At 34.5% G+C, this 21,420-nt stretch overlaps 2 protein-coding genes across 6 annotated transcripts in view; one reads left to right on the forward strand and one right to left on the reverse strand.

Moving 5' to 3' along the window:
• LOC129952880 (protein eyes shut) overlaps positions 1–11,453 on the reverse strand; it is a 133,087-nt gene extending 121,634 nt beyond the window's left edge. For 2 of the 5 annotated variants that reach the window (XM_056065805.1, XM_056065801.1), the window contains exons 1-2: positions 10,929–11,404; positions 9,038–9,287 (exon numbers count right to left, since the gene is read on the reverse strand). The gene's annotated coding sequence lies outside the window, so the exon portion shown is untranslated. Of the gene's footprint in view, positions 1–9,037; positions 9,288–10,885 lie in introns of all 5 variants that reach the window. The other 3 variants (XM_056065804.1, XM_056065803.1, XM_056065802.1) reach the window with 3 other exon arrangements.
• The window catches only part of LOC129952881 (MKRN2 opposite strand protein), a 134,592-nt gene extending 115,440 nt beyond the window's left edge, over positions 1–19,152 (forward strand). Inside the window, exons 2-4 of the mRNA XM_056065806.1 lie at positions 17,152–17,450; positions 17,774–17,951; positions 18,105–19,152. Of these exons, the coding sequence (XP_055921781.1) occupies positions 17,155–17,450; positions 17,774–17,951; positions 18,105–18,419 (789 nt within the window). The 5' untranslated portion in view covers positions 17,152–17,154 and the 3' untranslated portion in view covers positions 18,420–19,152. The remainder of the gene's footprint in view (positions 1–17,151; positions 17,451–17,773; positions 17,952–18,104) is intronic.
• The last annotated feature ends 2,268 nt before the right edge of the window (positions 19,153–21,420 follow it).

Here is a 21,420-nt window from a genome sequence, read left to right on the forward strand (position 1 = left end):
ATGTTCTTTTATAGGTTATTGTCTTTTTGTATCTTCTATGGATCTTTTCCTTTTAATATTAAAGTAACCATTTAATGGAGAAATGAAAATATAAATATATAATTCGGGAAGTAATATAAATTTCAAAATAATTTATTTCCAGTCGATTCTCGATGATAATTCGGCCATCCGATTAACTTTTATTTTTGGTCAATAATTAAGTTGGTAATTAATCGAATGTTTGATTTCTTTATTGAATGATTTCTTTATTGTTGTTAACATCAACCTAAATTTGGACAATTTATTACTCATTAAAGGTCTTTAGAAGAAAAATTCGTTATTAAACTCCACGCTTTAGTCAATTTAGTACATTCTGAAGCATTTTCTTATTACTAGAACTTTTACTTTGCACAAGGCTATCTGAGATAGAGTAAAACTTTTTGTAAATTTTGCGTCGTACTTTCGTTTTTTTAACCAGTGTCACATACATATGAAAAACATTTAAAAAAGACCGATCTAAATGCACCTTTTTACTTAGAGTTTTTAAAAATAAAAGTCTAATAAAACAGACTGAGATGTGACCTTGTTCTTGAAAAATATATTCGGAAATTTTTGAGATTTTTGTGTTTTCATTTTTTATATAAAAATGTGTATATGATTTGAAGATTTGATTTGAGTTTTTAATTGTTTCTGAAGATTTGTCCCAGAACTAAGAAATGCAATAGTTATACAATTATTCAAAAATAATATTCATTTCTGTTCTCAAAATTTTTAAGGAGAAAAATATTTCTGTCGAGATATTCAGAAAGTTAAATCATTTTCGTGTGGAAATTTTGGTAAGATTTAATTTTTTTTTGTAATAAAGAATGAAGCTGGCAATAAATTTTTTGAAATTTGACTGAAAGTTAACAATAGTATTTTGTATTACTATTACCATTGTAATTTTTAATTTAATTGAGAAATTAATATTTTTACAATTTGGAAAACTAATTAAAATTGGAATGGACATTAGACATGCCAGAAAATAATATTTTCTCTAACAAAATGCAAAAGTTCAAAGTGGTTATTAAATAATCTGAATGATAAATGAAACATTTTCGATGGCGTTTTTCAAATTTAAACTGAAAGTTGTTTTACAAATTTGTAAATAAGTAGTGTCAGAGAACGAAAACAAATTTAAAGGTTGAAAAGCTTGATAATTTATAATTTATTATAGCATGCCCACTTTTTTCTCTCTAGAAGACACCTTGTTGAAAATAAAAGCCTTCAAATTTCTGTTACAATTATTAAAAAGAAGAGGTATTTTAACTCTTGCTCTAAAAATTGTACTTATAGCTCTCTCAGAAAATCCATTATTGAAATAATTTTTCGTATAAGTATTTTAGGAATGTCTAACAATTCTATAAATTTCTCTTGACGATCATTTTGCTCTATGTAGATGATGAAGATATATTTGTGTATCAACTTTCGATGTTCCATTTCTATTTTAAATTCTGTAAAATCTAAAGACTTTTTATGCAAAGGGTCCAGTTGAGTCTATTCCTTGCTTCTGTGCGCAAAACAACCTTCATGATCGACTTTTAAAGATTGGATCTTGGTTTTGTCATCGCTCTTGTAAAAAAATTGACACGCAGTTTTCAATTTTTAACATAAATTGGTACAATTTGACACTTAATGTGAATTCTTTAGGTTGAAGTTAAACACCGAAATAATCTAATCTTTAAAAAAACATGTTGCATCAATTCAAGGAAAATTTGAATACATAGTTACTTAGTGAACACCTTATAGGGCTTCTTCGACATATTCGGAGCCCAGGCCTATAAGGAGCGGTTCATCCGGCTCCCCTTCCTTGGAGTTATACTAAGGATCTGGCCCTCCAGGTTGGGGTTTGTGCCGTCGGGGTGACTTCCTGGCCACGTAAAAACATCATAGTTTCGAAGCAACAACAAGCCTCGGATACGGACGGCTTCACTGTTGACAACCCACGCAAACGAAATAAGGACAACGAACTTCGGATATGTACGTGGAATGTTAGGTCCCTTAACAGACCACGTGCAGCCGAACAATTAGCGGAAGCCCTAAACTGCTGCAAGGCAGTTATTACAGCCATCCAAGAAGTGCGATGGGATGGACCGGGCAAACGCAGACTAAAAGACTGCGATATCTACTACGGCGACTGCTACCGAGAACAAAGACAGCGTCTATTTGGGTGTGGATTTGTTGTTGGAACTAGGCTCAGGCAAAAAGTCTTGAGTTTCAACAGTGTGAGCGAGCGCATCACGACAATCCGCATCAAGGCTAAATTCGCCAACATAAGCCTAATATGCGCGCATGCCCCAACAGAGGAGAAAGATGAAGACACCAAAGATATATTCTTCGAGCTCTTGGACAAGACATATGAGCAGTGCCCTGGCTATGACATTAAAATTGTCTTAGGAGATTTTAATGCCAAGCTAGGAAGAGAAGACATCTTTGGTGGCATAATCGGGAGATACAGCATGCACGACACTACCTCCGACAACGGATTTAGGCTGGTCGATTTCGCTGCGGGGCGAGACGTTCTGGTAGCTAGTACGCAGTTCACGCATCTTAATATCCACAAGGGGACATGGAAATCTCCTGATCAATCAACCGTCAACCAGATTGACCACATTGCGATCGACGCACGACACTTCTCCAGTATCCAGGATATCCGAACATTCCGAGAGGCCAACATTGACTCGGACCACTACCTCGTTGTAGCCAAGGTACGGCTACGGATATCCCGATCCAAGCCAAAACAAGGAAGTACTGTGAGAAGATTCGACGTTAGACGGCTACAATCGCAAGAGACTGCCATGTCCTTTTCCGATCGAGTCTCTAATAACCTCCTAAGGAGTCCTATGCTTCCTGCATTAAGCATTGAAAACCAGTGGCAACATTGCCTTGCAGCCATCAGAGATGCCGCCTCTGAAGTGCTAGGTTTCACACGGCCACCACAGCGAAACCCCTGGTTTGACGACGAATGCCGGCAAGCTCACGCAGCGAAACAAGAGGCATACAAAACGGCGCTGCACAAAAGGACGAGAGCTGCTCGCGAGCTCTACGAGCAGAAGAGGAGAAAGGAACACCGGCTTCTTAGACGGAAAAAAAGAGAGCATGAGAAGCGCGCGATCGAGGAGATAGAGGGATGTCACAAAAGGAATGAGGTTCGTAAATTTTACCGAAAGGTAAAAAAAACCTCCCAAGGGTACCAGCCACGAACCGAAGCCTGTAAAAACGATCAAGGGAACATCGTAGTAGAACCACAGTCGATGCTGAGAATATGGAAAGATCACTTCTCCAAATTATATAACGGCGATGAGGAACCGAATTCCGCTGTAAGGGAGATAGAACCACTCAACCTCGGCGACGCAGATCAACAATTCCATCTACCCGACCTTGACGAAGTGAAGATAGCTATATCTAAACTTAAGTCAAACAAAGCTGCTGGAGCTGACGGCATCGCTGCGGAACTATTCAAAGCAGCAGGCGATGACTTGGTAGGGAGCATGCACCAACTCATCTGCAAAATTTGGTCGGAAGAAAGCATGCCCGATGAGTGGAATCTCAGCATAGTGTGCGCGATACATAAGAAAGGAGACCCTCTAAACTGCGCCAACTACAGAGGCATCAGTCTCCTTAACATTGCGTATAAGATCCTCTCTGCCGTATTATGTGAACGTCTGAAGCCATTCGTCAACAACCTGATTGGTCCTTATCAGTGTGGCTTCAGACCAGGAAAGTCCACTATCGACCAAATATTCACACTACGGCAGATCTTGAAAAAAACCCAGGACCTTCAAATCGATACCCACCATCTCTTTATCGATTTTAAAGCCCCGTATGACAGCATCTATAGGGAAGAGCTCTACCGAGCAATGTTTAGTTTTGGCATCCCTGTCAAACTTATCCGTTTGTGCAGAATGACGATGGAGAATGCACGCTGCTCTATCAAGGTCGGAAAAGATCTTACCGATGCATTTGATGTCAAAAAAGGTTTTAGACAAGGCGATGCACTGTCATGCGACTTCTTCAACATCGTTCTGTAAAGAATTGTGCAAAACTCAACCGTCAACACTAAAGGCACAATCTTCAATAGAGCCATCCAATTACTCGGATACGCATATGATATTGGCATATTTGGAAGATCAAAGCGTGATGTCAGTGGAGCGTTTTTGAGCATTGCGACGGAAGCGAAGGAGATGGGTTTAGTGGTCAATGAGGGCAAGACCAAGTATATGCTGTCATCAAAAAAGGACACTGAACAACGACGTCTTGGACAAAACGGCACCATGGACAGCTATAACTTTGAGGCAGTTAAGGACTTTGTCTACCTATGACCCGCCATTAACACAGACAACGACACCAGCGCTGAAATCAAACGAAGAATTACTCTTGCAAATCACTGCTTTTTTGGACTTAGAAGGCAATCACTCATCATCCCGGTTCTCATCTGTGTCGCTGAGGCCTGAACCTTGTTAAAGAAAGATGAGGTCGTCTTAGTCTGGTCCTGTATGCATAGATGGAGAATGGAGGAGAAGATATAACGACGAGCTGTACGGGCTGTACAGCGACACTGACCTAGTTACCAGAATCAAAGTCCAACGGCTTAGATGGCTAGGTCATGTAGAGCGGATGGACATCAACGCTCCAGCCCGGAAGGTCTTCGAATCCAATCCCGAGGGACGGCGCAGTAGAGGAAGACCGCGACTCAGGTGGCGCACCCAGGTGTAAGAGAGACGCTTGTTGGTTGAGGCCCAGGTCCGCCCGGACTGTAGCGCCACCTTAAGTAAGTAAGTAAGTTACTTAGAAAACTCGGTATTGAGATCCCATGGGTATGTTTTGGTTAGAGAAGAAAATTGGCTATAGAGCTACTTTAACTGGTGTTAAACGTGGTTATTTAAGGTACTTTTAGCAAGCACCTAAACTCCCAGATATTTAAATTCCTTTACTATTTCAATCGGCAGGTTGTTAGAGAACCACCTTTTTTCTTTTAACCTTCTACAACTTTAAACCTCAAATACCATAATATTATCCGCTAACATAACCAAGTTATCCGCTTCGTAAAACTTTTAAAGGAATATTATAAAAACTGGTAAATTATCAGAATTAATATAAAAAAAGAAGAAAAGGGATAGGATACAACCTTGAGGAACACCTGCAGTCGTTGGAAATCAATTTCAAATCTCTGGCTCATCCAAAGCTTTGTACTATTTTGACCCAAACATTTTTCATAGACATTTAAATATGTTTATAAATATCTACCAAGTGAGGCCATTTTATAGAAGAAAGCTTTTTGATTGCCGGTATCAAACACAGTTTTTAGGTCTACGAAGCAAGCATATATCTTCTTTTTCTTTCAAATAAATTTGTTAGCTATTCTCGATAAAGTCAAAATAAGGTCAACCCACACTTTTGAAAACAGTGACGAAAGTCAGCTTGAACATAATCCAACTGATAAGTCAATATTTTTATGAAAGATGAAATAAGTTTTAAATTAATACCACTATTTTTTCTCAAGATATCGGGTCAGCCGAAATAGTTCTAGTAGTGCGAAATATATTTAAATAAACTTTCGAATTAACGAGGATCTACGTAGTTCGAAAGTAGAATTCAAAATAAGTCAGAATCGAAAATAATCACTCTACATCAAATATGTTTGCGAGCAAAATTTTTTTTTGTCAAAGTGTAAGTAAAATGTTATAATTACTAATATACAATTTGAATTTAAAAGTTTTTCATTAAATTTTTTGTGTTATTGAAATAAAAGAAAATACATTTTTAATTTATGCATTCAAAAAATCATTTCTAATATTATTGAATGTTGTTTACATGGTTACCATTTTCTTCCAAAAATATGTCTTGAATAGGTTCAGGTAAAGGCACTCTGAACTTGGAGCAGATGTTGTGAAGTGCACAACAAAAATTCATAATTTGTGCTACCTTCTCGGGCGGATAATGCCAACCTCTGGCCGACAAAAGATATGGGAACTTTGCCTGGAGGAGACTAAAAACTCGTTCGATTATTGATCTTGAAATTGAATGCTTTTTATTGAATTTAGATTCAATAGAACGTTCAGTTCCAGTTCTATATGGTGTGATAATCCAAAGCTTCAAGGGAAAAGATTTGAGTACCTAATGTTCGATATGTTCTTTTAAAACTTTAATTTTACTAACGTAAGATCTATGAAGTCGTTTCTCCATTTTCAAAACCCGTTTTAAATATGCTTTTTCAGCACTAAGAGCATATATGTGTGAATCATGACATGCCCATCCATATCAGGCATTAACCGATCTTATGAACATTAGGTCCGTTCGCGTACTTTCTGCACTAAAATTCCTAAAAAGAGATATTTTAAAGATTGGGGGTAAAATTCTCTCACCAAGAAAAAAACAAAAAAGTAAGCGAACGGGAAAACAACAAATGTTGTACCAAATATTACTGTCTTCTTGCTGTTCTTTGGAAATTTGTTTTTAATTTTATAACTGACACCAAAAGCGAGCAATTTATTTAATTTATTTGAATTTCTGTCAAATTTTACCCTTTTCACAAATCAGCCCAAAGAATATTCTTAAGCTAAAATTCGCAGGTTGGGGCGCTTGTAGGTGCTTGTGAGCACTCTCCTTTACGAAAAACTACGAACTTTTTGAGTACGTGAACAGGATTGGTTAAATTTCGTATTTTTTCGTTAAATTGGACTGTTTTAGAAGGGTACTCGAAAGGACCTAATATGTACAAACTTTTTATCACTCAGTTCCATTATGTGGGAATTATCTCTTATTTTTCTGCGTTCAACTTGCTCACCAAATTCCAACTTTTCAATTAAATTTTTGTAATAATTATTCTTGCCCAAACATATCTTTTTTCAAATATCTCGATACTCGTTGTAAATAACAAATAGTTTGGTGGTATAACCGGCATCCGATTCTACGTTCATACGTAGTACGATTTGAAAGTAGAATCGGAAATAAGTTTCGAATAGAATCAAGTAGAATCCAGTTACATAGTAGTATTTTTCTATAAGAAAAACTGACTGCTTCGTTATATAAGAAACAATACCAAATATCAATAACGTAATTCTTCGTTTCATAAAACTATTCTGGAAATTATATTTTTTCTTTTTCAGAAAACATTCGAAGGGCCAATTTTTTTCAGTTAGTTTGAATCATAAAACGCCTGGCTTTTTAATTCTTCGATTTGACGTCACAATGTATAATACAAAATTAAATTGAAGTCGATATCACTTTAAGGTCGTGAAATATTTAGAGTCAGCCAAAATGTTTGCATATTTTAAATTATTTGATGAAAACACACATAGAACACTCTCTACTATCCATTCATTCAAATTTTAATAACTATAAAACGTCGTGAAATATAAACATTTTAAAACCAAAAAATCAGAACGATTAGGTACACAATAATTTCAAATGGGAATTTAAAAACAAAGTACCAAAAACTGTGACCCACTTTATTTGAAAATTACTCGAAAACTAAGTCCCTAGAAAATGTTTTACGCATGCAGAGAGTAACTTACTCCTTCTTTTTTACTTCATTCCAAAATAAGAGGAATTTTTAAAAGTGTTAAGGACTTATGCATTAAGCTCTCCCCCAAATTGATATATAATTGATGAAAACATTCGTCTTAAAACAACATTACTCCCAAACCCTCTAAGAAAAAAATCCCCGGGATTTAATCTGAGTGCAGTGGTAACACTCTAAATCATTCAAAATTTATAAGGAATCCTAAGTTATTTTTAGTTTAGGGAGAGATCTTTCAGCAGACCAGAAGTTCTAAAACTATTTATAAAGTTATCTTCCGAAGTCTATAATCTACTTGAGTTCTATTTTCGTAAAGCGTACACATACAATATTAGTAAGCAAAGTTTTGGGTTGATAAAAATATATATTTTAACTATTCCTAAAATACATTCTTAGACACACAACTAATTACTACTTAAATTAATTAATTTTATCTACGTTCATCTATTCTCAAGAACTACCTAAAATAATCTCCTTATATTTCAAACTAAAGGACAAACTTTTCTTACCTCTTATACCCATTAATCGCTCAACACATCACAAATAGAAAAATAAACACAAACTGTCTGTCATTTTTCAAACTTATAGATAAATATTAAATATCCACCTAAAAACCTATCATAGCACCAAATCTACACCCGAAAGGACATATCTCTACAAAAAAAGAGCTTGGTCCCAATTGAAATGCCACCAAAATATAACAAAAAGAAACAAAAATATTTATCTCACAAAAACAACCTTCGTCAAAGTGTCCTCCTGTCCTATCATAAAACATAAACCATCAACAAATTCAATATTCCTATGAAACAAAAACATTGTATCCTTTTAACCGTCATCAATCAGAGAAAAATGATTTCCTATGGACACTTTGCTAAGCAACAACAAAAACAACAAATCAAATATACCTATTACCTAGGTACCTAGAAAGGATATATCGTCCTATCGTATACCTAACATAAAAATAAACAATCTGACTTAAAACCCATATCCAGTTAAAACCTAGATAACCACCCAATACAATAAAATACAGGAACTAAGGGTGGGTGGTGTAGCTTTCTAACTCCAACTCCAAATACCCATTCCCAAAACAAAGCAAGCAACAAAAGTAAAACTGATTTGCATATTAATTGGAAGAAGACCACCACCATCCAATACTCCATCCCCTAATGGAACAAACTCGCACAATACAACACAACATATTCTCTTTCTCTAGGGGCTGAAGCAAATAAGCAAGCAAACCGCACATCGAAGAGAAAATACCGTTTGGGGTTTTTCAAAACTGTGCAGGGGGTTAGGAAAATGCGAGTTAGGATCTACTCAAGGGGGGCTAAAAAAGGATATATAGGATCCAGGAGCTAGGAGCTAGGATATTCGCATAGCACAAATACAAAATAAAGAAATTTGTAAGTTGTAATTGGATTTGTGGGGGTCTATACTGATGGGGGTCCTTAAAGGAGTAGGTGATGGTAGTAATAATAACAAAAGAAACATCCTTACCCTCTCTTCTTGGCAGAAACACGACTTTCCTGCAGTGATGATGAATTGTTATCCTTGTTTTATTTTATCTTTATTTATTTATTTATTATATTTGTAGTTTTTGTTAAATAATTTAAATTTATAAGTTTGACACTTCACACTGCTGCACCACAGAAACTAACTTGCGGTTAGTAGTAGAAGGAATTTAATTTTTTTATTTATTTTTCATTATTTTATTTTTTTAAACTCCATTAATTATATCTGCATTCATCTAAGAGGGGGAGAGGAGGGGGTTGTTGAGGATTAAACATAAATAAACACACATAAATATGATTAATTGTGAATCCTTGTTTTCAAAGCAATTTATCCTTGTGCTATAAAATATAACTAAAAATAAAAGAAAGGACACAAAGCAAAAAGGATATACACCGACAACGACGACGCACAGAACACTTCAAGGATGATGATTATGATTTCTTGTGTTGTTTTGTCGAGGATATTTTTGTTTTCCCGGCAAAAGAAAAAGCAAAAGCTAAACACTCGCAGAAGAAGAAGAACAAGAACTATATACACCGCAAAAATTCAACGAAAAAAAAGGACTCAATTCTCGACTCAACTTAAAACAAAACACAAAGAATATAGAAGGACTCGTATATGTATATATAATTATTTATGGTGTACGAGTATCATGTGATGGCTCCAACCGACCGAGACTAAGAGTGAAATAATTCACAAATAAAACACTTTACACTTTATTATTTTTGTTGTTGTTTGGTTTGTTGTTGTTTTATTTGTTGTTGTTGTTGTTGTGTGTGTTTTTCCTCTCATGTTTTATTTTCTGGCAGCAGGTCCTTTTCCTTTGGTGTTTTTCATTTTGGTTTTTCATTTCTTTAGATTTTGGTGCTGGTATATTGTTTGGGCGGTGCTGTAGTGTAAGGATATGGATGGATCCTTTGGATCCTTGTAGTTTGCTATAAAACACAAGGGAATGAGGCGACGGTGGCGGCGATTAAGCTCCCCATAAAGGATGAACAGAGAATATACCTACTATCTACATACTACATTTGGGTTGGCTCCTACAATGAATTGTGATGGGTTTTTATTTTTTGGAGGATTGTTGAAGGTTGAAGGCAAAGGACGACCGAACCTAGATATAGGATAGGATAGAAAAGGAGCAGAGTCTCTCTCTTCATAAATATTTATTCGGTGTAAATATGAGAGGAAAATATAAAAGAAAAAACAAATGTAAAATATGAAAATTCCTTTTGAAGTTGTTGTTTTTGATCATGACGAATATAAAAATGACGAAAATCATGAATGGCATTGAGGGACAACGACAGCAACTATACGAAAACGAAAACGAGAAGCTGGACGAACAGACAATGAATAAAGCAAGCAAGAAAGCACACAAGCAAGCAAGCAGTTATATTCATCCAACCATCTATCCATCCATCGATCCATCTACCACCTGTCTGTCTTGTGTGTCCTGACCATCTTGTTGTTTTCGGTTCGTGTTTGCCAACATCCAAATTAAATTATGCACAAGGATAATAATTTTTTGTTTTTCTTTTTACTTCAAATTTCAAAGAGAGGAGGGTATTTTTTTGTATTTTTGTTTCTGTTTGAAAATAAAATACTCTCGCAACTTAAAAAATAAGAAAAAAAAACCGCCTTCTGTTCATCCTTGATGATGTAGGGTACTCGGATATAGGTACTCCCTATAGTCAGGAACATTGCGGTTCCTCTTGTTTTGTACACTTGTATATCCTTTAAGGAAGCCAAACAAAAAGTTCTAAATCGTGACCATAGAAACACACTTCAGCGAACGAAGAAGGAGCACACCACCCAAACCCACACCCACACCCTTACCCACAAACCCTCAAGGATCAAGCCCCCTTTTTCATTTGTCTACCTTTCAATGTTATATGAATCTTGTATCCTTTTTTTTTTTTGATTTTTAAGTTGGTTGTTTTATTTGTTTTGTTGGTTTTTTAAAAATTTTATTACACGAATGTGCTTCTACTGCTTGTTAGTGAAGCCCACGATTTAAAGAGAAAGATACTTTTTTATTTTTTGATCAATACGCGGGCACGTTCGACCGGTAAAAGCATTAGAAGCCACGTTGTCGCCTTGTTCTTATAGATTTACGAAATATCATCAATTAGAATTCCAAAAAAATAAAAACTTAAGTGACTTGAATGTGAAAATGTTGTTATAGTAAAATATTTCAACAATATATTATTTTGTTAGTAATTTGGTTTTTGTTATAAATAACAACGATATATTAAATAACAAACAAAAATTTTATTGACCGCAGCACTTTTCCAGCTGGACCGTTTACAACCAAAGCTCGCACTCTACTAGAGAGTCGAGGGTGCATTACGCGGTGTTCAACCCTCTTGGCCAAAAGTCGTTTCTTCCTTCCAAAGAATTGCGGCGATGATATAATCGCATAGGTTTTTATTTTTGTTGTAGTTTCTGAATTTTCATTTTCCCCCCTCTTCTATGGTGTGTTTGATGTTGAGTTGAAAATTGGAGGGGGGAAATTGTAGAAGAAAAGGTGATATCTAAGGTGGAAAACGATGTTGCATGGTGTATAAATGCATTATAAAATTTGGTGAGATTGCGCAGTGGAAAATGGGGTTGATTGTGCATCGGAAGGACGACGAAAAGTCGGCGAATTCAAAGGAGACATCAGAGAGTATTGGATATAGCCTCTTACGAGTTCTATGTAGTAGAAGAAGAAACAGGTGGAATGTTTGGATTATTGTTGTTTTGTTGTTTTTCTTAGGGGTTGTAATTAATGAGAGCGTGAATATTTTGCTTTGTTGTTTCTTTTTTTTTAAGGAATGATAATCACGTAACAGACACAGAGTATAAGAGTCTTTGGGTTTTGGTATAGCTTTGTTTCCAAGTGCTACTAAGGATTGGGGTTGAAATAAATTGATTTCACAATAAAGTTTTTAGATGTTGACCTCAAATGTGATTGGAAACAATTGAGTTAAGAGTCAAAAATTACAGATAATTGGATATTTTTTTAAATATTCTAGTACTAAGATTATTTTTTTATAAGTAAGTGGTAAAAAGGGTAATTTTCTCTATTTTCTTCTGAAGCTTCTAGAGAAATCCAGGGTAATCTGAAAGAATATGGTCCTCTTCAAGGTATAGAGGGGGTGGCTTTATTTCAACTTATGCTTATGTTGTCAAGGAAAACAAAAAATGAAATATGAAACTATCTTTTAAATCAATCCGATTCTTAGCGGAAATTCAAAAATGTTTGTTCGTGAAAAATACTGTTATAGAACTTGGATTTTCACTCTAATTTTTTGGTTTGATAGGACAGTTTGTAAACAATACTGTTATTATTCAGTTTTAAGTTTTCATAAATTTGATTTAAAAGTTAATAAAATTAATGGTACTCAAAAGACTATTTTCATTTGATTGATATTTTAAACAATACACCTTTTTCGTTGGGTTAGAAATTACCTTTCGGACCGTTCAATTCAAGTAGTATTGGACGGGTTAAAATTTGATATTTAGAAAATAAACGCTGGTGTGCCCCAGGGCTCTGTTTTGTCTCTCACCAACGCTCTGCTTTATTTTTATAAATTATCTTTTGTCTGAAAGTTCTAACCCACTATATTGTTTCGCGGGTAACAGTACCCTCAGCTTTTCATATTCTTTTTAGATTCTCATCCTTGTCCTTCGGATGTATAACTTCAACGGCAGCGTATGATAAGCTCACTAAATTCTTATCTCGACAGCATGGATAACTAAAAGCCGTTTAGAATTTAATGCTTCGAAAACTCAATGCTGTCTCCTTTCGTTAAAGCGTTAAACACCTCCGATTTCGCTTTCCATGAGCATCCAGGAAATTAATCAACTTTCAGTACTCGGTATGTATATCACAGATCAGCTCTAGGTGCTTAAGATTTCTCCGACGGTGGACAAAATTTTTCACCTCTTCTGATCTGGCTGTAATTTACAAAGCCTTCATTCGTCCAAAACTTGAATATAACTTGCATATTTGGGCAGGTGCCCTTATAAAACAATTTTAAGTATTTTGGACTGGATCCAAAAAAGAGCTTTGAAAATGATAGGCGATAGAACTATAACCGAAACATTTACGTCACTTGAACAGCGCCGCAATATTTCGTGCCTTTCGTTGTTCTACCGGTATTTTTATAAACATTGTTCTGTCGAATTAGCCAGTTGTATCCACCCCCCCAAACAATTCAGCCGTAATACTCGTACTTTTAGGAATGCACATCAGTTTAACCTTGAGCGCAATTTCGGACGTACGTATAGAGATTATTTTTTTAACCTCACATCGAGAATGTGGAATGCTTTACCCAGCTCTGTTTGATATTCAAAACTTTAAGACCAATGTTTATCGGTATGTCCTCTTTAATCTTTCCCTATTTTCCTAAAGTTCGGACTGTGTTTAAACTTTAAACATTTTAAGGGTATTGAGTGCTCGCTTATTATTAAAAAAACAAAATCTCAATTTTTATTGCAAAAACTTTAAACTCTGAATTTCTTTAAATCTAGTTTTGAGGTAGTTTTAGAGCAACTCAATAATGTAGGCCTTGATGTTAGTACAATTATCAAATTCTTGCTAAGCTTTTTCTTTTAAGCCGTTTGTTTGAATTGACTTTAAAACAGCTACATGAACAAATGTACAGTACCATTTCTTCAACAATTGATTTTTTCGTTCTTTTTAGCTAGATGATGAACCAATAAAATACTTTTTTAAAGAATTAAAATCTACTAAATTCTAATCTCGTCTTATATTTGTTTTTATAACATCAGGTTTTAAAAAAGGTTAATAACAATTTAAAAGGTTTCATTTAAAGCTAAGGTCAATGTATGATGATTGTTCAAAGTACAAACATTTTGCTTCTAGATAAAGCTTCAATAATGTTATCATCCTTCTTTCTAAAAATGTTCATAAGGTGGGTTCAACTTATAAGAAAATTTTAAAAAACCTTGAATTTAATTTATTTATGGTTCCAAATTATGCGGTTTTGAATTGGTTTTTAGTGCTGATTTCAAATTGATTTGAATTATCTGCTTAATTCTTTGACTTTGTTCAATTTTGATGAAAATGCAAACCTATTTTTAGAAATAGTTGTAAATTAATTATCATAAGTTTTTTCCATCGTCAGCTAAAATCTCATAAGTATAAATTTGCATCATTAACATTCGACTGCGACCACGAACGTGACGGATGTTGATGTCTTCTGTTTCTGAATGCATAAAATCGCTTGGAAATATTTTGGTGGAAAGCTTAAAGTTCTCTTTTAGAGTTTGTGTCGTATCCTTATCAAGTAATAGAAGAACGGTTTTGGTCTTCCTTCAAGTGGGTGGTAGCCAACATTGAAATCCAAGTCTCTCAAGGGAAAGTTGAAAGTTTGTAACACTATTTTCGCATCTTCTTCTTGCAAATTAAAATTATCAAAACTATTTGAGCTCCGTAGTTTTCGACAGAAATTTATACAGTATTTTCTGCAAGCTGAATTTTATTTATCGCCTAGATTTATAACTTGGCAACTGGTGGTGCACCCAATACAACTTGGTGTCATGTCATATTTGGTACATGATTAAACTACTTGAGAAAAACATATCTGTCATCTGGAACCGGTCTGAAATATTTCTACAGGTGGCCTTACGTTGCAGTTAAAAAACACGAAGAAATATTAATTTTTGATAAAGAATGTAATCGATGCTAATCGATAGTCTCAACATTCAGAATGCTAGAAAAATATCGAGCTAAAAAAGCGTAGTCGATTTTTGTTGAGGCTTTAATAGTCCAAGAAAAAAAGACATTCAAAAGTTTTGATTGAGATCCTTTTTTATAGGTACTTGCTTAAAATTTCCTAAAAAGTCCTTATTTTGGACTTTTGGAACTAATCAAACAATTTAAGGTTTGATTCGAAAATAATGCTGCACCGCGAAAAAATGTGAAAAATAAAAAGATCTGTAATTTTCACACACGCGATACTTCGACCGATATTCATGATATAGGGCTGATTTAAATCAGGAGCTGAGTTAAATCAAAAAGAATATAAGCTTTGGACTATTTCAGAATGAATCATATTGCACACATTATCAATGTATTATTTTATAGATAGTGAAGTAAACGGATTATTTTTTTTAGCGAACTTCGAGAATGTGTAATGCTTTACCCAGCTCTGCTTTACCCCCTCATTTTGATATTCAAAACTTTAAGACCAATATGCATCGGTCTTTCCTCTTTAATCTTTCCCTATTTTCTCTTTGTACATGTTAAGGGTATTAATAACCCCTTGAGTGCCCGTTAAATCACTCTGAAACTTGGTTTCCGAAGAATAATCCAACTCAAAAAATGATTCCATTCCATACATGTACTGCACCATCATTTCTTTGACTGTTCTTCTTCAAATCTGTAAATTGTATGAATCACTTCAGCAACAATATGTGCGTATAAGTTTTATGAAAAACAAATCCTACAGTTTTCGAGTGAAGTAAAAACAAAATCTCCTAGACTCACTTTTACCCCATTTTTAATTTTTGTTTCTCTGATTCTAATAAAAAGACTTCTTAGAGAATGTTAAGGACGAACAAATGAAAATTTTCACCAAAATTAAGCCTTATCGAATTTAAACTCGAAGTAAGTAAGTAAATATATGTTCCAAAAAATATACAAAATCTTCACTTATTCTTATATGTTTTTTAGATATAACTTAAGTTCAAAGAACTTAAAAAGTGTTGCCATACTATATAAAATGAAGTAAAAGCTGGAAATCTAGTTTCTATGTTTTAGTTGGTGTACCAATGTGCATCGGTATCTCCTCTTTAATCTTTACCTTTTTTCTCAAAGTTCGCACTGTGTTCAAACTTTATACATATTAAGGTTATTAATTACCCCTTGAGTGCCCGTTAATTTTTAAGAAAAGGTAGTATTGTGCGCAGTTTGCACCCCAATTTCTTTGTCTCTTCTTCTCCAAATCTGTCAATTGAGTGAATCACTCGAGCAACGATATGTACGTATACGTTTTTTGAGAAAAAAAGCCTACAGTTTTCCAGTAATATACAAACAAATTTGTCTAGACTCACTTTTACCCCATTCACTAGTTTTTGTTTCTCTGATTCAAATAAAAAGTCTTCTTAGAGAATGTTTAGGACGTTCAAATGAAACTAAAGCCTTATTAAATTTTGTTTCGAAGTAAGTAAGTAAATACATATATGTTCCAAAAAAAATAAAAAATCTTTACTCATTCTCATAGGTTTTTAGATATAAATTAAGTTAAAAGAAATACTTCACTTCTCAAAAAGTGTTGCCATACCATGAAAATGAAGTAAGAGCTGGAAAACTCGTTTCTATGTTTTAGTTGGTGTATTTTTCATGGTGAAATTAAATATTCAATTTAAATTTTAATAAAAAGAAACTAAAACTATAATAAGTTACTTGGTACCTTAGGAGGGTTACAAGACCTTCTACCAATTTAATAACTTCTATCCTGTACCATTATATATATCGAGGCTATTTCTGCTGGAGCCATTTTTTCGCAACCAGTGGCAACTAACAAACAAAAAAAGGATTTTTTTATAGCATCTTGGTGTAATTATTATTTAAAGTCCCCTACATTCGTTGGGTATGATTGTTGTCAGTCTTTTCCTTCCAGTATATTATAATTGGATACTAAGCAGTGACTCACCACTCCTACTAATGGCATGTCACTTCTTATATACTAGAGATCTACCCTAGATTAAAAAAAGAGCTTTATTCAGTGCCATAAAATGTATTTATTTAATGGTCAATGCCATTAAAAAATTTTATTACCTCCGATGTCTTTCCTGCAGTCTTTTAGATTTAACTCTAGAATTCGTTTAACAAAGAAACAAATCAAAGCCAAATAAAAGAAAATAACTCCTTTTTATGCGAACTTTGACCCCTACCTCCCTTTTCCCCAAAATTTACTTTAATGTAAGTAGATGCCAGCAAATAACAGTCGCAAGGAACTTATATAATATTTATTTATGGAAACGAAGTTCAGGTTACTTCTAAACAACAAATTGCAATTATCCTTTTATTTTGTAAATCAAAGCTTATATTTATTTATTCATCATTTTATGTATTCTTATACTTTCAGGTAATGTTATCTTCAGAAAAAACAACAACCGTATCAACTAAGACACCAGTAGCACCAACAACAGGAACAAAGATGGCGAAGAGAATGACGGTTACATCAGATCCGGGTATCCTGTGCTTCCATCATTGTTCGGTGAAAGTTTTCTGTTTCAATTTGCCAAATGTTTGTCCAAATTGCAATTGTGAGATGGACAGGACAATGCCAAAGTTTATGCCATTTCGACTGCCGTATCCTTTCATTAGAGCATCACAATACCCTTGTGGCATAGTCCTTCGACCAACAACGGGTGATTTTTTAAAGTAAGTTTTGTTTGTGCTTTTATCTCTGGTGGCATAGCATAGCACCACAAGCAAAGCGCCCACCATCATCTTTTGCGTCGTCCTGTAGGAAGAACTCTCATCAGAAGTTCAGCTTGGCGATGTGTTTGGGTATAATGTTATTTTTGATCCTTTTGGCAACAAAACAGCAAGCAGGCCTTTATGTTGTAGTATAGATACGAATAGCTACTAACTTGATGGTTTTTTTTCTTTGTTTGTTTGTTTCCTATTTTCGGAACGGAATATGGTTCACCTTCGCTTCGTCCTGGACCGCATTGCATGTTGGTTACTTACAATTCGAAAAGCGACTACAATAACTCCATGGACCTGCACATAGGTGTAACCACATCACACGGGAGCATTGTTGAATTCGACCGAAACGGTCTTCAGCGTAGATCCGACAACAATGCATGGTGGCAATGCCTGCTCGTCGGAGACGTCCCTGATCCTTGGCACGACCTCTGGGATAACGTTCTTATGCAGGTAAGCGCATCACATATCGACATTTAGATCTCTCTCTTTCTCTGTCGAAGTCGGGTTATATGTATCTCCGTGTGGTACTATCTCGAACGGAATTCATTTGCAATATACATAATCATTGAAATTCGAGATGTAATCTTTGCTGGGATTTTGCAGATTTGTAAACAACCCCATTGGACCATTGACCACTATAACGAGGAGACATACAATTGTTATACGTTCGTATTGAAGTTCCTCGAGGCACTCGGCTATGCGGGACTTAGTGAGGCAGCCCAAAGCAAGACTGTGTTTTGTGAAAAGTATATTGTTCCTAGGACCACAACGGCTGGCAAATACATATCCTTGTACCGGAAGTTGATGGAGGGTGGCCTCTATATGCATCATCACGTTAAGGACGGAAGTGGTAATAGTGGAACTTTGAATGGCAAAAGCATCGAACGACATCAAAAGTTGTTTACCATTACCGAGTAGCATAGCTAAAGGATTTTCGATGATACTCGTAACCATGATAACGATGTTGACGATGATGATTATGATGACAATTACACAATGGACGACGTTGAGTATTAACAGATTCCAGAATCAAAACCAGAATCATATGAAAACCTCTTTTTCCTCAGATGAGATCTCTATATTATAAATAATTAATTTATTATTTTTACTTTTAAGCTAGCATAGTGTAGTTAATCAAAAATTCCTATATTATTTATACATTTATCATTATTTATGAATGGTTTCCAGTTTTAAACAATATAACTTCCTTCATGCATACATAAATATTATTGCTCTTACATCGAATGTAATTTTGTGTAAAAACGACGTAAATTTTAAATACACATACATAAATAAATTCTTGACTATTGACTATGAAATATTTATGGGCTTTGTTTTGGAATGTATAATGGTTCTGGGGAAAATAAAACTGGAGTAAAAATAATGGCTTCCACATATCGATTGGGCTTTGATATCGGCTCGGCACTATGTTGGGCTTTTGAATTTTGAAACTGGGTTAATTATAAAAGGATTGAATTTGAAATTTCAGAAATTGCATTTTTATATGTTAAAATTTTTGAATGCATACATCAGGTTGTAATTTTTTAAATTTAATCATGTTTTTATCAATTTCGATGGAACTATTTTTGAAAAAAGGAATGAATTACTACAATTTTTTGAAAAACTGTGAGCATATTAAGAATAACAAACTTTGGAAGGTAGTAAAATGGATAGTTCTGAGAAAATAGTCAAACTGCTTAGCTTATGTCTTTATAAGGTTAATTTTGTATTTTAATAAAATGTATTTCTGAAAAGAAATCAATAGATTTGTATTAGATTACTAGCAAACCCGGCGAACTCCGTTTCGCCATCAGATTGTTTCGTTTCTTGTAACGTTTCGTTTGGGGAATTAAAGATGAAGAACAATTTGTTTAGTTTAGTTTATTCATCAAACAAAGTTACAATAGGTACTTTAGTGATTACTAGATACAATTTAAAATTTTAAATAATTACCACCAGCAAAGTTATTTAGAAATAACAATAAATTTGATTTAAATAAATAATTTTTATTTTTTTGTTTTATATTTAAAAAGGAAATTTTTTATTTCATTCCACTACAGTATGTTTTTGGAGTTTCATTAAAAAAATCTAATCGATTCCCTAAAAGTATGCAATATTAAGGTTCGACTTTAACAAGTCTACCATCTATCTGCGATGCCTTTGCTAAGTTTTTTAAGTCAAATTATATTTATTCTAGTAATGTAACTAACATCTCTTTTTGCCCATCCCTAAACAGTCCAAACATAGGAAATTTAAGTGTTACCTTATCAAAAGTGGAATTGGCTCTATCTGATCTATTTGAAGATAATAATTCTGGTCCAGATGAAATTCCACCTATTGCTTTAAAAAAATGTTCCGTCGCTCTGTCTACAGTTTTGTGTTTAATAGTTCGTTAACATATGGTGTATTTTTGACAGAATAGAAAACGTCCTTCGTTACTCCTATTCACAAATGTGGTCCAAAACAGGAAATAACAAACTTCTGACCTACATATTAGTAAATTGTCCGCAATATCTAGAGTATTTGAAAATCTGTTTGCGATAAATTTAATTTTTTATTAAAAGAAACTATATCCCCGTACCAACACGGTTTTGTATCCGGTAGATCAACTTCCACTAACTTAACCATTTTCACGAATTGTGTTCTCAATTCATTAGAAAAGAGTTACCAAGTGGAAGTTACAAAAATTAAGTGTAATTTAGTTGAACTACTCTAAGTAAAAAATGAAAGTGAATCCAAAGTAAATACTGAATCAAAGCGTTATACTTGTCAGCAAATTATCCGTTTCATTGAAGTGGCCTTTGGTAAACCACATTTCTTGTTTTTTAGTTTGACGTTTACACAAAAAAACGGATGGTTTCCCAATTCGTGAACACGAAACGTATAGCTGCCCATGTGAAAAACAATGATTTTCTAAATTTATCCCGCAAGCACTTAGCGATCCTTGCCACTCGTAATTGTCATTGCGAACCGGAAATTGCAATCGTTTGAAGTCAAACGGAAGATCAGTCGGAATCATTGGTATTCGAGGAAAACATACATTTTCACCTGTGTACTTTCCGTTAATATTAGTTGCCTCAATCAAATTCGGCATAAGTCTTTTCACGGCAAGTCGGATACCATTGCAAAGCCGTGGTTGGTTTGAATTACGCAATATTTCAATAACTGAACCAACTTTGAGTTGCAAGTTATGTATTGGAAATTTTGGTAACTCCAGAGAGTTCAAAATCTCCGTTGAATAATTTACTACATGATTGGGATTTGTTAACGGATTTGTATGTCATTAAATCGCCAGCAATTTTTGATTGAATGGTGAAATTCAGTGCGTGTACATCATTATTCTTTGCGGCGAGAGTTGCTCGTTGACTTAACCAAGCATAATTCTGATAATTCTCATTAATGTTTAATAAAACATTTTCAATAAGAGCTAATTGAGAGTCTAAAATTCGGCAAAAGTCGTTATTAAGAGTAATTAATCAGTTGTCGCATCAACTGGCACTTTTCCATTTCCAACAACTAACAATTGTTTGGAAAATTGTGCAGCACTTTGATCATTTTGAAGTTGAACTCTCATATTAGTGGTTAGCGATAATGTTTTTACTCCACAAAAGTGATAACTTCAGGCAAGCATTCAATTCATATGCAGACGTTCCACGGGGAATTACTGCCAACATCTGCCTGAAAACGCCTGCCAACAATATTATGAAGCCGCCAAAGATGTAACTTCGTCGAAGATCCTTCAGTGTTTTCTTATGTGCCATTGTGCCCTTATACCAAACAATGAGCTTGCATTGCATCAACAATTTTCCCATTGCACTGGATCGAGAAATATGGCATGTTGGAATAGCAATTGTGTTTAAATTGGGTAGCAACTTAAGCGCAGAATGTGCAGTACGACCGCCATTTAGAAGAGTTGCCG

This window comes from Eupeodes corollae, chromosome 3, assembly GCF_945859685.1.
Source record: "Eupeodes corollae chromosome 3, idEupCoro1.1, whole genome shotgun sequence".
In the NCBI taxonomy this organism is placed as follows: domain Eukaryota; kingdom Metazoa; phylum Arthropoda; class Insecta; order Diptera; family Syrphidae; genus Eupeodes; species Eupeodes corollae.